We start from the raw sequence: 15,218 nt of genomic DNA, 5'->3' as shown, positions 1-15,218 counted from the left end.
TGGTGACAAAACGGATGGCACTGTGATAGACTGCATCCAATTTGCTGAGTAGAGTGTTGGAGGCTATTTTGTAAATGATATCGTCAAAGTCAAGGATCGGCAGGATAGTCAGTTTTACGAGGGTAATGATGCTTTGTTGCGAAATAGGAAGCCGATTCTAGATTTAATTTAGGATTGGAGATGCTTAATGTGAGTCTGGAAAGAGAGTTTACACTCTAACCAGACACCTAGGCATTTGTAGTTGTCCACATATTCTAAGTCAGAACCGTCCAGAGTAGCGATGCTGGACGGGCAGCGATCGGTTGACGAGCATGCATTTAGTTTTACTTGCATTTAAGAGCAGTTGGAGGCCATGGAAGGAGAATGTGTGAAACAGTGTTGCATTTAAAGTGGAACTGACAGCATTTCAGCAACATGAAATCTTATATACATCTGTTCATATACACACCAGGAAGAATGACACTAAAAAAAACAATTCTGACAATAAATTATTAGAATGTTTGGGAATTATGCATACTAACGGCATTTGTGAAAATTATATAGCAATATAAAGTGGGAAAGCGGCAGTGCATTTAGACAGACCGGTGCGCTATAGCCAATCAGAACTACAGTAGACCTTTATACAAACAAGCCATTTGCCACATGGGCCTGCAATCCTTCACTTTGAACTGGACTGTGTTTACAGGCAGTTGTAACATAGCAATTTTAGATCATTAGAACACATTCGCCAAACGCCACAAAATACACCTGAATGGATTTCTGCAAATATGTAAAACATCACGGTCATAACGTGGCATTTGGGAACTTTACATTTTTATTGATCAAACAACCATGAAAAGGTAGGTTCTCTCTACCTCAGTTATGCACATCAACAAGAACAACTACTGCTAGCCAGAGCAAGATAAAAATCTAACGAAGGAACATTAGATAAACACTCTCCAACTTTTTCAGCTAAACAATGGGGAATTGTGCCCTCGTCCTTCTGCAGCTTGCCTGCCAATGCATGCTTGTACCAACCAAGCACCTAAGCACACCTCACTGACCATTTTACTCAACGTAACAGAGCTGGTTACATGTTATCTAGAGAGTTCTTGACTATTATCTTTTTTTTTTTGCCTACGTTTACTGACACCGTTCATATTCAGCAGGTGTTGTGCGTTCGTAAATTCAGTTCCGCGCTCTGGCACACTCAGACGAGAGTGCTCTGAAATCGGAGTAGAAAGCCAGGGTGAATTTGCGAATGCAAGAGATATGCTAAGTCGTTCAAGTTCTTGCTAGCTAACCAAATTACACCTGCATCTCTAGCTTTGTATAGCCACGAAAAAACGATATGTGGGGAAAAAATTGTCACTCACTCCTCCGATGGCATGACATCCTGCTAGCTAGCTAAATAGCTAGCTAGTGTTCGGCTCCATGTTTTTAGCTTGCTACATAAATAGATACGCTAGCCTATTAGCCACGTTATGACTGACTTGTGATCCTTGCTGGTTTGATTATGTTGACATTCCCAACCTTAGTTACATTCATCCGTTTTTATATTGAGTCATTGAAACAATGCATCCCAAATGGAGGCAGCAAACAATGTACCAGGCCAGCTGTGATTTACAGCCTGATAAATATTTTCGGGATTACCAAGAAATGCATTGGTGAATTATATGAATCATGCATTGAACTCTATCCAACTATTCTGCCAACAAAGCCTTATTTGACTTAACATTCCATGACGTAAACTATAATAAATTGTTTAAAACCTCTTATACAGTTGGTTTTGTAGCATAAACTGGGAATTTGATATTTTTTACTGATATTATGATTGTTTCATATCTGCAAAGTAGTTAAAACACTGTCAGTCCCCTTTAAAAACTTTAGGTTACCGGTTGGTTACTTTGTGTGCTAAACGTGAAATGTTTTTTTTGCAATGGGAAGTAGTTGTAGTAAATTTTGATTGAGAAATGCTTAATGGTTGTGTTTTTGTATTCTTATGATTGGGACCTACTGGCTTATTATGTCTGAGTTTATGGACTGCTGATCCTTTAACATCATGTTGTGTGACTGCTGTTTTTCCATCGGCCCTATGCAGTGTTGTAGTGGTGCCTGGAGAAGTCAGTATACTCTAATTTTGCCAAAACGTTCCCAAATGGCCCGCCCAGTGAAGGAAAGGCTCACTGTGTGAAAAATCATGTTTTCCTATAGATTTCAGATGCTCTCTCAAAAATCACTTTTTTTGTTGAAAAAACAAACAAAAATATGATGTCTAAGTACACAACAATGCTTAAACCACAACAATCTGATTGGGTGGGCCTGTCAGGGCCTGGCTCCCCAGTGGGTGGGCCTCTGACAACACAGGCTCATCCATGTCTACGCCCCCGATGCAAACAATTGCGCATCACAAATAGCCAACACTTCAGACTAAACCTTTTCAAAACCTGGTATGCATACCCATTGTTGCCTTAGTTAGCATTTACTAGTAGATATGTTGAAACGTCTGTCCTACCCTACCGGCTACCAATGCCATTCTTCTGTGACCTACTCCATGCCAAAACCAGTTGACAGCTTCACACTCTTGCTGCCTGCAGATGATATTCCTCTCAAACGCGGCGTGTGCGGCACGCATGTGAATATATTTCACGTGCTTTGCGATTGTGTAGGCTACTTTTTGCATGATTTCTCTATTGTACTATATAATTGATCAGTCTCATATCGCCACTACACTACTTTGATACGCATCAGTAGGGATTAAGTAGCGAGTATAAGCAATGCCCACTGAAAAACAACTGGGTATAGGGTTTATACCTGGCTATACCCTCCACTACACCACTGGCCCTTTGTGTGTACAAAAAGTGCTATAGTATTACGGTTGCTGTCCTTCCAAAATCCCGAACCTGTCACACACTGAAGGCCTATAGGTTCGCCACTGCTCAAACATGTCTATAATAGATATAAAGGCTGTTAAGACATTAATGTTGGCCTGGCGAAGCGGTTTTATGCGCTGACTGAATGGAAGCTGATAATTATGAGTGTTTTACTCTGCTGGTCTTGGGAAGAAATTACGGGTCCTCACTGTCCAAGACAAGTCAGAGTACAAATGTATCCGACACAAGAACTCAATATGTGGTCTCGAGACCGGACTACTACGACATGGAGGTAATAAAATAACATAGTATGGTAATATAATAAACATAAGAGCAGTTTCATCTATTACGATTGGAATTCAGATTTTGTCACATCCACTATCACTCCAAGGTTGTCCCCTAACTCACCAGGCATTGTAGTGGCGTGTGTTGACTCTGATGGCGTTACGGAAGCAGGCCAGAGCCTTCTCCAGCTCCTCTGTGAGAACAAACTCATGGCCTAGCAGCGTGTAGGCGTAGGCAAAGCCCGGGTTCACCTGGATGGCACGCTGGAAGAACTTAATGGCTATGTCATGCTCCCGCTGCAGACTGAAACAGTTACCAGCCACGCACCATGCCTAAGGGGACAAAGAGAGTGTGTGTTGGGGAGGAGGGCGGGAATATAAGGAGAGAAAAGGGTATGAGTAATGATAGAAATAGGAGCAAAAGAAACAAAAATGGAATCACTTGTAAGCATTTCCCAATTGAAAAGTCTCAATTGAACGTACTTTTTAGTCCAGGGCTAGACATGTGGATACGGTACATGCAACTGTTTGTCCCAGTGTGTTACTTAACTACCTACCTCTGGTGAATTCTTGTCCATGTCGGTGAGGTCTTTGGACAGGGCCGACAGGGCCACGTCCTTCTGCAAGTGCCACAGGGTGGTGGAGTAAATCTCCATGCCCTCCACCCGGTAGCTCTCGATGCGCCGCACCTCAGAGAAGATCCTCTCCGCCTGCAGGAAGGGGAAAGGAGGCAAAGAGTGAGAAGTTTCTAATCGAGCCATTGAGAAGTAGCAAAAGCCACCATACACAGCCATCGACCACTCGTTGCATTCAATTGACAATCCTAACCCTGTGAAATTGTAGTAAGGACAGGAGTACATCTAGCTTCGGATGCCCACAATCCGTTTCAGGTATAATAAGAATGGCGCTGAAGGAGATGGCTGCCGTTTTACGATCCCGTAACCAATTGTGCATGTTTTTTTTTTGCGTCATTTGTAACTTATTTTGTACATAATGTTTTTGCCACCGTGTCTTATAACCGAAAAGAGCTTTCTAGATATCAGGACAGCGATTACTCACCCCGCGCTGGAGGAATATTTTTTCTTCAACGAGTCGGACAGGAAGGATTTACTTCAGACGCCCGACAAGGCCCTCGTCCCAGTCATTTGCAGGAGAAAGAGACGGAGGTATCAAGGACGAAGGTCCGGGTGCCTTGTAAGGATCCGTCGCCGAGAGGGTAATCTATCTTTACCATCAGTCCTATTAGCCAACGTACAATCAATCGATAATAAAATAGACGAACTACAAATCACGTATATCCTACCAACGGGACATTAAAAACTAATATCTTATGTTTCACCGAGTAGTGGCTGAACAACGACATAACATACAGCAGGGGGGTTTTACGCTTTTCGGCAGGATAGAACAGCGGCCTCTGGTAAGACAAGGCGTGGCGGTCTATGTATATTTGTAAACAACAGTTGGTGCACGAAATCTAAGGAAGTCTCAAGGTTTTGCTCGCCTGAGGAAGAGCATCTCATGATAAGCTGTAGACCACACTATTTACCAAGAGTTTCTGTATTTTTTGTAGCTGTCTATATACCACCACAAAACAATGCTGGCACTAAAACCACACTCAATGAGCTGTACACTGCCATAAGCAAACAGGAAAATGTTAATCCAGAGACGGCGCTCCTAGTGGCCGGGGACTTCAATGCAAGGAAACTTAAATCTTACCTAATTTCTACCAGCATGTTAAATGCGTAACCAGAGGGGATTTTATTTTTTAATAACTCTACACCACCTTTACTCCACACAGAGACACGTACAAAGCTCTCCCTTGCCCTCCACTTGGCAAATCTGACCATAATTCTATCCTCCTGATTCCTGCTTAGAAGCAAAAACTAAAGCAGGAAGCACCAGTTACTCAGGCAATAAGAAAGTGATCAGATGAAGCAGATGCTAAGCTACAGAACTGCTTTGCTAGCATAGACTGGAATATGTTCTGGAATTCTTCCGATGGCATTGAAGAGTACACCACATCAGTCAATAAGTGCATCGATGACGTCGTCCCCACAGTAACTGTACCCCACCAAGAAGCCATGGATTAAAGGGAAACATCCACACTGAGCTAACGGGTAGAGCTTCCGCTTTCAAGAAGCGTGACTCTAACCCGGAAGCTTATAAAAGATTCCGCTATGCCCTACGACGAACCATAAAACAGGCAAAGCGTCAATGTAGGACTAAGAAAGGCTTCTTGATAGCTTCTACCCCCAAGCCATAAGACTCCTGAACAGTTAATCAAAGGGCTACCCAGACCCCTCTTTTACGCTGCTGCTGCTCTCTGTTATTATCTATGCATAGTCACTAACTCTACCTACATGTACATATTACCTCGACTAACCGGTGCCCCGCACATGACTCTGTATATAGCCACGCTATTGTTATTTTACTGCTGCTGTTTAATTATTTGTTATATATATATTTTACTCAACACTTTTTTTTCTTAAAGCATTTCACTGTAAGGTCTACACCTGTTGTATTTGGCGCATGTGACAAATAAAATGTGATTTGGAAAGGTGAACCTAGCAAAAGAAGGTCCTCCCTTACCTGCATGTATTCGGCCAGCTCAAAGTGGGCCCTGCCGATCTGTCCCAGGACCCACCCTGTGTTGTAGTGATGGGAGGGCAGCTGGCTCAGGATGCTGATGGCCTCTTTACAGTTGTAAGAGCAGAGGGCCAGGTACCCCCGGCCGATGTCTCGCATCAGCAACATCAGGCCATCTGGAACACAGAGGGGAAAGAGGGGTTGGAGATAGACTTGTGAAGGCATCTTTGTAAGGACATTGTTCACTTGTGTTTGTGTTAGTCATAGCTAAAGTATGACAAGGTGGCTAAGACTATAGAAATGTATTACAATTATAACAGCAACTCAAAAAAAGTCAGAAAACTACTGCATTACTTCGACATAATTTGTTTAATGGTAGTGTATCCCGACGTCTCAGCTCAACATCTTGATATGGTCAGGTAAAGAAGACGCATTGAATTGAACATCAATGTCTGAGAATTCATTCTAACAGCGTCCCAACTCACCTGCAGCAGCCTTCTGCAGACTGAAGACCTGGAACTGAGGAGAGCCCATACTGACTTTCCCCTCTGTCATGGACGAGTCCAGCTTGAGGATCTCAATGCTCTCGTTCAGGTTGGATGGGGTGATGCCTCCCTTGCCCGTTTTTGACTTGGTCTTCCGGTTGGGGATTTTGGTGGGGAACTTCATTTTCAGCTTCTTGCTGTTCTCCTGTTGAGGAATGCATGTTTGTTTGTGTTTAGCATCTCAAAGACCTCTGCTAAGGTCAGATACATGTCCCCCCCCCCCCCCCCCCCGCTTTTGATATTTGGTTCTGACAAGAGTACTAGGAAAAATAATGTATTTGCCAAGAATCTCAGCAGCACAGCCCAGTGCCAGTCTGTTTTGTGTCAAACTCTATTCTACATAGAACTAAATAATACATACTACTTAAATGCTAGACTTGAGAGCGAACTGATGTTTTTGTTCTCCTGGTTCAAAAGATGCACCACAAATCCTACTGTCCATCTCAATCCCAGTATTTGGTTATTTGTTTCAAGTAAAAATCCACTCAAACTATATTTTGGTATTTGTTTCATTAGTCCACTGTTGATAATACCATAATAGTCCCGTAATGTTTTGAATATCAGCAGTCAAGTTTTCAAGATATTGGAAAGTGTCACTTGTCAGATCATCGTGATGCATTTAGAAGAAAACATTTTTGAATGGCAAATTCCCAAAGGAGTCTCTGCTACGTTACCTTGGCAGTAGAGCTGGCACTGGTGAAGAGTCTGGAGCTCCGTCTGGGCTGCACGTTGGGGGGAGCAGCGATGGTGGGGCTCAGCACTTGAGGCGTAGTACTACAGTAGGCACAGAAAAACAGAGCAGAAAAAATGGTCATCAGGTCTTCATACTCAGACAACCATAAGCACAGAGAACACTAACGCCATGAGTGACATTTCAAGTTTAAAGCACAACACTTAACTCAAAACAAGTATGGATCACAATTTCATAACATTTACACAATTTCACCTTGCATGAATTGTCACTGAAAATGTCTTTTTTGGCAACATCTCTGCATTTCCATACTGTAATCATGGGTCCATATGAGCACATACCTGGTCTGTGGGGGGGCAGTGGTCTGAGTCTGGTTGAAGGGGATAGGGATGACCTCCCTGCTGTTACCACTCTGTGCAAACACTGACTTCGTCCCCACCTGACTGATTCTCGCTACAGACTAAAGAGAGAAAAGTGGGAACAAGCTGTTAAAAAATGTCCAACAAAACATCTGACCTTCTTCATTGTTCAATCCATCACTGAAATTAAAAAGGAATCTCCTCTGAAGTTGAAATGTTTTCTATTCAGATTGCATAGATCCATTTTTACACACAGTATGTTGCTCTTCGATCAACACCCCAGATAGGAGAGCCACATAACAGATGGCGTGTCGTCTTCATTATAGCGATGACGCGTGCGTACCTTCTTTGGTGGGACTCCGGGAGGGGGCGGCTCCATCCCCGAGCCACTGTGAGAGTAGTTCTGAAGATACAAGGGTTCCCCTGGGCTGGGCTCCAGGGGCAAGATTCCAAAACTGGGAATAAGATCAAATGGTTTCTCAGCATAAAAAAATACATTGTTGACTTATTCAGCTCTGTATGATTTAGCCGATCATCCAGAAGTCCCCATGGACGCCATTTACATCCAGTTACAGTACCAGAGAAGCCTGTAACGCAGGTAGAAAAGACCACACAGAACAAAGCCGTCGTAGAGGACAAAAGGCTGGAAAGCAGTAATCAAGAAGTCCTCTGAAGCCAGTTATCATTACAGTCTCCCTAATTACAGACTAGTGGACAATGGAGCTGGAGGATGAATGAATGAGAGACCAGTATGTACTGCAGCCAGGTGCACAATATCAAATTATAGCCCAAATAAATGTTATTTGACTACAATTTTCAAAGCCATGGACAAATTACTAGCGGAGTGATCGCTGACAACAGAATAATGTTCTGAGGAGAGTGCCAGCGCATATGCCTCTATAATGTAGGGTGTCCAATTAAAAACGCATCTTTTGACCAATGGGTAAAATAACATTAATTGGGCATATACTCCTCTAAGAAAACCAGCGCTCCAAAACGCATGTCTCTATCATAATTCATTCCAAAAAGTTATTGGAGTTTTCACCATTGTAGGATGGCCAGAATAAGGGTGACAAAATCAATGGAGGCCAGAGAAGAAGTGGTCAAAATACAAGAAAATAGCATTGCGTCAACTAGGCTGGATGCTGTGAGAATGAGGGCAAACTGAAAGACCCCACTGAAAGATTCTTAACATTAATAATCATATTTGTCTTGGTAAAAACGGATTTTATATCATAAGTGAAATTATCATCATCAAAGCGCCTTTTCCCTCCCACTCTGGGCAGAGTGGGTGGACACCCTACATAATGACACTGTAAACGTAGTCGAAGAAGGAAACATGTGGGAGTGCCTCAACACAAAGGGAGTACACGCCAAACTCAAAATACTGTGCCACAGATTGACACAGGCACGCGTCATCTATCCACTTATGATAAAAACAGCCCAACACAAGTAATAGAGCCTCTACTGAGAAAAAACATCTCATATGTGAGTGTATGGGGTGAGACCACCAGTACCTAGGTGTGAGGGGGCTGAGACCTGCCGGTCCTCCCAGTAGACTGCGCCCACTCTTGGGTTTGTTCTGCACTTGTTTGGATAGCAGGGAGCCGCCTGTCCCCAGAGACCCTACGGTGTCCGGGGAGATGACGGACGAGTCGATGTAGGACATGGTGGAGTCTGTGTTCAGAGACGAGTACTTGGAGTTGGAAGACTCTAGGTTCAGTCTGTTTAACTCCTACAGGGGAGGGAAAGGGAACGAGACAAGAGTTGTCAGTTCTTCTGTGCACATTTGGTTAGACAGGTTATTAAGGGGGGGGGGGGGGGGGGGGGTTTAATTGGCTCATCGCGCTCTAGCGATTCCTTGTGGCAGGCCGGGCGCCTGCAGGCTGACCTCAGTCATCAGGTGAGCGGTGTTTCCTCCGACACATTGGTGTGGCTGGCTTCCAGGTGAAGCGGGCGGAAGACACATGACTCGACCTTCGCCACCCGAGCCCGTAGGGGAGTTGCATCGACGAGACAAGATCGAAATTGGAGAGAAACACACACACACACAATACAAATAAGAATTGGAGATCCACAACAATGCGTAAACATCAGGAAACATGGTAGAATAATAGGAAAGACATCAAAACTATGAAATAACACTTATTGAATCATGTAGTAACCAAAAACGTGTTCAACAAATCAAAATATATTTTAGGTTCTTCAAACTAGTCACCCTTTGCCTTGTTGACAGCTTTGTACACGCTTGACATTCTCTCAACCAGCTTCACCTGGAATGCTTTTCCAACAGTCTTGAAGGAGTTCCCACATATGCTAAGCACTTGTTGGCTGCTTTTCCTTCACTGTGCGGTCCAACTCATCCCAATTGGGTTGAGGTCGGGTGATTGTGGGGGGCGAGGTCATCCTACGCAGCACTCCATAACTCTCCTTCTTGGTCAAATTGCCCTAACACAGCCTGAGGGTGTGTTTTGAGTCATTGTCCTGTTGAAAACAAATGATAGTCCCACTAAGCGTATCGCTGCAGAATGCTGTGGTAGCAATGCTGGTTAAGTGTGCCTTGAATTCTAAAAATCACTGACAGTGTCATCAGCAAAGCACCCCCACACCATCACACCTCCTTTTCCATGCTTCACGGTGGGAACCACACAAGCGGAGATCATCCATTCACCTACTCTGCATCTCACAAAGACATGGCAGTTGGAACAAAAAATCTCAAATTTGGACTCATCAGACCAAAAGTCTAATGTCCATTGCTCGTGTTTCTTGGCCCAAGCAAGTCTCTTCTTATTATTGGTTTCCTTTAGTAGTGGTTTCTTTGCAGCAATTCGACCACGAAGACCTGATTCACGCAGTCTCCTCTGAACAGTTGATGTTGAGATGTGTTACTTGAAAATGTGAAGCATTTGTTTGGGCTGCAATTTATGAGGCTGGTAACTCTAATGAGCTTATCCTCTGCAGCAGAGGTAACTCTGGGTCTTCCTTTCCTGTGGTGGTCCTCATGAGAGTCAGTTTCATCATAGTGCTTGATGGTTTTTGCAAATGCACTTGAGAAACTTTCAAAGTTCATCTTTTTCTGGATTTACTGACAACTGAAATGCATACCAGGTGACTACCTCATGAAGCTGGTTGAGAGAATTCCAATAGTGTGCAATGCTGTCATCAAGGCAAAGGGTGGCAGAATCTCAAATCTATTTTGATTTGTTGAACAATTTTGGTTACTACATGATTTAATGTGTTATTTCATGGTTTGATGTCTTCACTATTATTCTACAATGTAGAAAATAGTACAAATAAAAGAAAAACCCTTGAATGAGTAGGTGTTCGAATTGGACAGGTCCCCATAAGAATAAGTTTACCATTACACCCCGAGTGTTCACAGATCACATTCTTCCACAGTCCCAACCCCTGACCAAACACCCTCATCTTGGTACCAACGCAATGCAAGCCATCATTGTAAAGAGAGCCAAACCTGGCTGTAGAAAAGTATGGATGACAGGAATACTGGGTTTAAATGGACAGGGGGAGGGAGAGTCGAAGGGACGTACTAAGGTGTCCTGGGGCGTCTCCATGAGCACCGTGTCCACCTGGCGGTGGGGCATGTTGTGGCTAGGCGTGTGGGCGGGGCTGATGGGGAGCAAGGAAGGGGCTCCACTCCCGCCGCTGAAGCACTGCAGGGACGTCAGTCTGAAGATCTGCTCCGGGTCCGGACGATCACCTGACAACAAAGATACAAGGTAATATGATCAGCTTAAGAACAGGGGGAGGGAATAGAGTGGATTTGAGCACGAGCACTGGTCAGGGAATTAGATTTGGTTCTGCCATCATGCATGGGATTAGGACCAGTGTAAATTTCCCGTTTTTGTCTTACCATGACAAGAGAATCAAACTCTATTGTTCATGCAAATACATATTCTATCATCTTCACATGCATTATATAACTACCCCCCCACCCACCCTAGCTGATTGACCGACTCACCGATCTGACAGAGGGACTCAAAGGGAGACCACAGGAAAGGATTCATACTCAGGCTCTTCTGATAACATTCCGAACCTTTAGCCAGACGATCCGTTTTGCTGCACAGACAGAAGAAAATTATTCTCGATATTGACTGATGCATGTGGGTGACAGGCACGCACGTGCAATCACACAACAAAACACATTGCATCTGGTCACGTTAACCTAATTTAGAACATTCCAGCTAATATCTTTGCCAGGATTAGCTTGTTTCTGTACCTCAAATCTAATGTATAAGAGCAAGCAACCACTCACTGGGCATTTATGGTTCTATTACAGTTACACGTGTTAGATACCAGACCAATTACTTTTGCTTAACCTCTACATTGGTTTTCTTGACATCACAAAGTAATAATGCAACAGCACTGTGAAATATACCAGAATACCACGTTGTTGTTTAGAGTCTGATTTCTGAGATGGTTACACTTTAGAAATTGAGACAATAGCATTTTGATTGTGATTCATGCATGTCTAAATTGTAACATGATGTTCATGACTAAGTGATAAACGCTGACATTCTAGCCCACTGGCTGAGCTTACATCATGTTCTAAATACGGTATCTCTGTAGAAAGGGACACATCCTTTGCTTAGGAGGCTGCTGCAGCCCCTTGCTGCATTCAAATAGTCCATTTGAATTGACCAAGGTAACATCCAAATATCGTTAACAGACATGCCTCCTCTCCAATTCATTAGCAACACCCTGGGAAGCTGAATAAACAAAGTTTTCTTTGGGATACAATAAACATTTCCATCTCAACAAACATCAAAGCACTGCTACGCCCAAACCTCTGCACTAGGTTACAATGTCTATCTCTCAGTTGCATAGTAAAACATTAGGTATTGCTATGTGATAGCTAGCACACAAGCAATCAGCTCTCAATTGAGAACATGCTTTAGATTGTTAACCAATGAAGTAATGAACATGATTATCCTACCAATAGATTTGCCCCAACATGGATAACGTGAAACAGGCAGAGTCTCCAAACTCTGTGACAATGTCCTCCTGGCTCTTCTGTTTGTTCAGGACCCCCCCTGTCAGGATCTGCTCTCCCTCTGCAAGCCTGTGAAGAGAAGAGGACCGGACCACTGATGTGAGCATACAGGGGTCAAAGAGGGGAGCTATATAGGCCTCTTGTCCTCGGACTGGCCCTCCTTAATCCTTGTTTGAGGAAATTTTGTATTAAATTCTTGCATGACAGAAGAGCAAGATCCTAAATCCATTTGGCTGCAGTATGCAGCATGGCCAAGAAAATAATATGTTGGCACTCTGGATTCAAAGCATGCACAATGTCATAGCTATGAGGCCTAAAACATCAAACAAAATAACATCCTTACTTGCTCAGTTCTACACAGCACTTGGCGAGGAGGTATTTGCATTGTGGCGTTGTGCAGCTGTGCCCCTTGAGAAGGCGGTATGCCTTGTAGGCCTTTCCCGAACGATAGTAGCAAGTGGCTAACAGAAAGAGGGCCTCCTCCGAATGCACTGTGAGGAGGATAAGAGATGCATCCAAATAATGCATAATTTAAATGAACATACAGATACCCTGACACACAATCTCATTCCCAGAGGACTAGGAGTTATAAATATAAATGTTATTAATTTGGCTCTAACATTTTCAGACTTGCACTGACAGCATTAGATTCCTTTTGGCATGTGACGAAGGTTCATACTTGATGTGTTATTTTGATCGACTCACGTCTACGCTATAGCTTAATAGTCCACTGCAGTGTTGTACGTTCCACATTAAAGCAACAGCAGCCTACAGGCTATTCTATAAGAAATGACAATGTCTTCTAAAACCTGTTTTGCATGTGTCAGTCAGGCCTCACAAGCCACCATCATGTCAAAACCTTTTAGGAGTATCTGTATGGATTAAAGAAATCAGATGGAACTGTACAGTTGTCAGCACAGTAAGCTGGAACAGGAGGTGCTCGGGTGTGCTGCAGCATGGACAGGATCTTCTCAAGACGGATAGATTTCATTACCTTCAGCATAGAGTCTCTCAGCCAGGAACACGGCATCTCGGTAGGCATAGTGGTTTAGTGCATGCCAAACAGCAGCCTAGACACAGGGAGACAAACAAACACATAATGCCATGTCTCCCATTTCCCCTATCTGCATCTCTACATTTTGCCACATAGCCTACTGTGATTGTCTGATCTGGCGGTGGCCTAATCAGTCAATAAGCACATGCGTTGATAACATTCTTTGAATACAAAGCTTGCAGCTTATTATAGCAGACTATTCAATACTATTGCTGGCTGTTAGCTAGATGGCTATGAAATGTTGACACAGCAAACAACCATTAGCTAGCTACATTCGACTGGCAGGCAATGCTAGCGAAAAAAAAAAGGCGAAATCCAGTTTTTCGTGGCAAGTGTCAAACATTTAGCTAACGTTATTTCATCGTTCGAAATCAATACCAACATATGTGGCCATAGGATAACTTAGCAATGTAACTAACTAATGTTAGTTGCGGTAACGTTACTTGGCTAGGTCAGATCTGATTATTTAAGGTTACCGTGGCTGGCAAGTGTCTACCGTTAGCTGCATCAAATGTTCAACAAACGCCATGTCAATGCAGGCAGCAGTTATCCATGTAGCTAGCCAGCACTGAGTAGTTAGCTAACTAGCCAGTGGTTTTCATTATTTTCAAGTCAGCTGTCAAATGACCATTTACTATACAACCCGAAATAACTGTTACACCTTGGACGACATGTTAGCTATAACTTACTAGTATCTAACTTAGCTTAACGACTTTAGCGTTAGCCAATGTTATGCTGCAGAGAAAGAACGACATTGGAATAATGTTAAACATCAATCTGATCAGCTGTAATGTTTAGCTAACCAACTTAGTTAATTTAGATAACGTTATCTGGAACAACTCACTTTACTGTCATAGTTTAAGTTAGTAATTAGCTAACGTTAGCAAGTTATGTTAGTCTAACCATCTAATAGAGTTTGCCAGTAGCTAACTCGTTTGCTAAAATTAACCAGATAATTCAAAACAAACCTTGCATAACTAACATTAACTCACTAACGTTAACGTAGCTAGTTAAACTAAATATGGCTAATGACTGAGTACCTACTTCAGTTAAGTTACCTGGCACCTACCGCCATCTAATTTCGGATACCTGGCTGACAGTGGCAGTTCGAAAGAGTATCCCCTGTGTAGTAACGTTATATATTGAATAACAGGTACTAGTTTTTGACAACGAACCGATTTTGACAACGAAGCAACTATTTTGGGGAATGCTAGCTGGCTAGGCCAAACATTTGTTTTCAGGCCTCGGTGTAGCAGTAGTGGATCTTTCTGGTAGGGAGAGAACAGTGCAAGCCACAATACATCCCTCCTGTCCTGCATGTGACAGTTTTCTTCTTGGTATAGCAAACTGTTTCGTTACCTGAACAGGTTCCTGCAGGACCGTCATTCCGTTGTCCGGCTCCTTCTCTCGTCCACTGTTTTTTGTTTCCCTCTTTCTTCAGTTCCTTTCTTAGTTCAGTATCCAGGCCAGAAGTAGCTCTGAAGATTTGAACACAACGACCGTTACCGACCATGCCGAAAGCTCCCGAACATATCCGAAACAGATGCGAAAGTATCAGCATACGAATAGAATCGAAGACAGCGTAAATAACCGAAACAGTCATTAGCCGAAAAATAAACTCGTGTATAAACCATAGAGATAGATAGGGACTCATCTTTATAGCTGTGCAATTGCAACCTTGTGTCAGATAATTTCGTATTATTCTGCAAGTAAAACCGAGACACTACATTTAGTATGATATGTCACGTTTCATATGGTATGTATTAATTTGTGATGTCCATCATCCACTTCGTATGTTACGAAATGCAATTCCTACAATATTTCACAAATTTTGTA

General features: G+C 43.1%; 1 protein-coding gene across 3 annotated transcripts in view; it reads right to left on the bottom strand.

Moving 5' to 3' along the window:
- The window catches only part of LOC129832871 (cell division cycle protein 27 homolog), a 32,829-nt gene that overhangs the window by 5,342 nt on the left and 12,269 nt on the right, over positions 1-15,218 (bottom strand). Inside the window, exons 2-15 of one of the 3 annotated variants that reach the window (XM_055896951.1) lie at positions 14,742-14,860; positions 13,323-13,398; positions 12,672-12,819; positions 12,272-12,397; positions 11,297-11,394; positions 10,866-11,035; positions 8,835-9,052; positions 7,661-7,772; positions 7,300-7,418; positions 6,942-7,041; positions 6,208-6,412; positions 5,726-5,898; positions 3,694-3,846; positions 3,261-3,469 (exon numbers count right to left, since the gene is read on the bottom strand). In XM_055896951.1, the coding sequence (XP_055752926.1) occupies positions 3,261-3,469; positions 3,694-3,846; positions 5,726-5,898; positions 6,208-6,412; positions 6,942-7,041; positions 7,300-7,418; positions 7,661-7,772; positions 8,835-9,052; positions 10,866-11,035; positions 11,297-11,394; positions 12,272-12,397; positions 12,672-12,819; positions 13,323-13,398; positions 14,742-14,768 (1,934 nt within the window). In that variant the 5' untranslated portion in view covers positions 14,769-14,860. Of the gene's footprint in view, positions 1-3,260; positions 3,470-3,693; positions 3,847-5,725; positions 5,899-6,207; positions 6,413-6,941; positions 7,042-7,299; positions 7,419-7,660; positions 7,773-8,834; positions 9,053-9,208; positions 9,295-10,865; positions 11,036-11,296; positions 11,395-12,271; positions 12,398-12,671; positions 12,820-13,322; positions 13,399-14,741; positions 14,919-15,218 lie in introns of those variants that run through there. The other 2 variants (XM_055896952.1, XM_055896953.1) reach the window with 2 other exon arrangements.

The sequence above is a fragment of the Salvelinus fontinalis genome, chromosome 34 (genome assembly GCF_029448725.1).
Source record: "Salvelinus fontinalis isolate EN_2023a chromosome 34, ASM2944872v1, whole genome shotgun sequence".
In the NCBI taxonomy this organism is placed as follows: domain Eukaryota; kingdom Metazoa; phylum Chordata; class Actinopteri; order Salmoniformes; family Salmonidae; genus Salvelinus; species Salvelinus fontinalis.
This window is presented reverse-complemented; position numbering and strand designations above follow the sequence as displayed.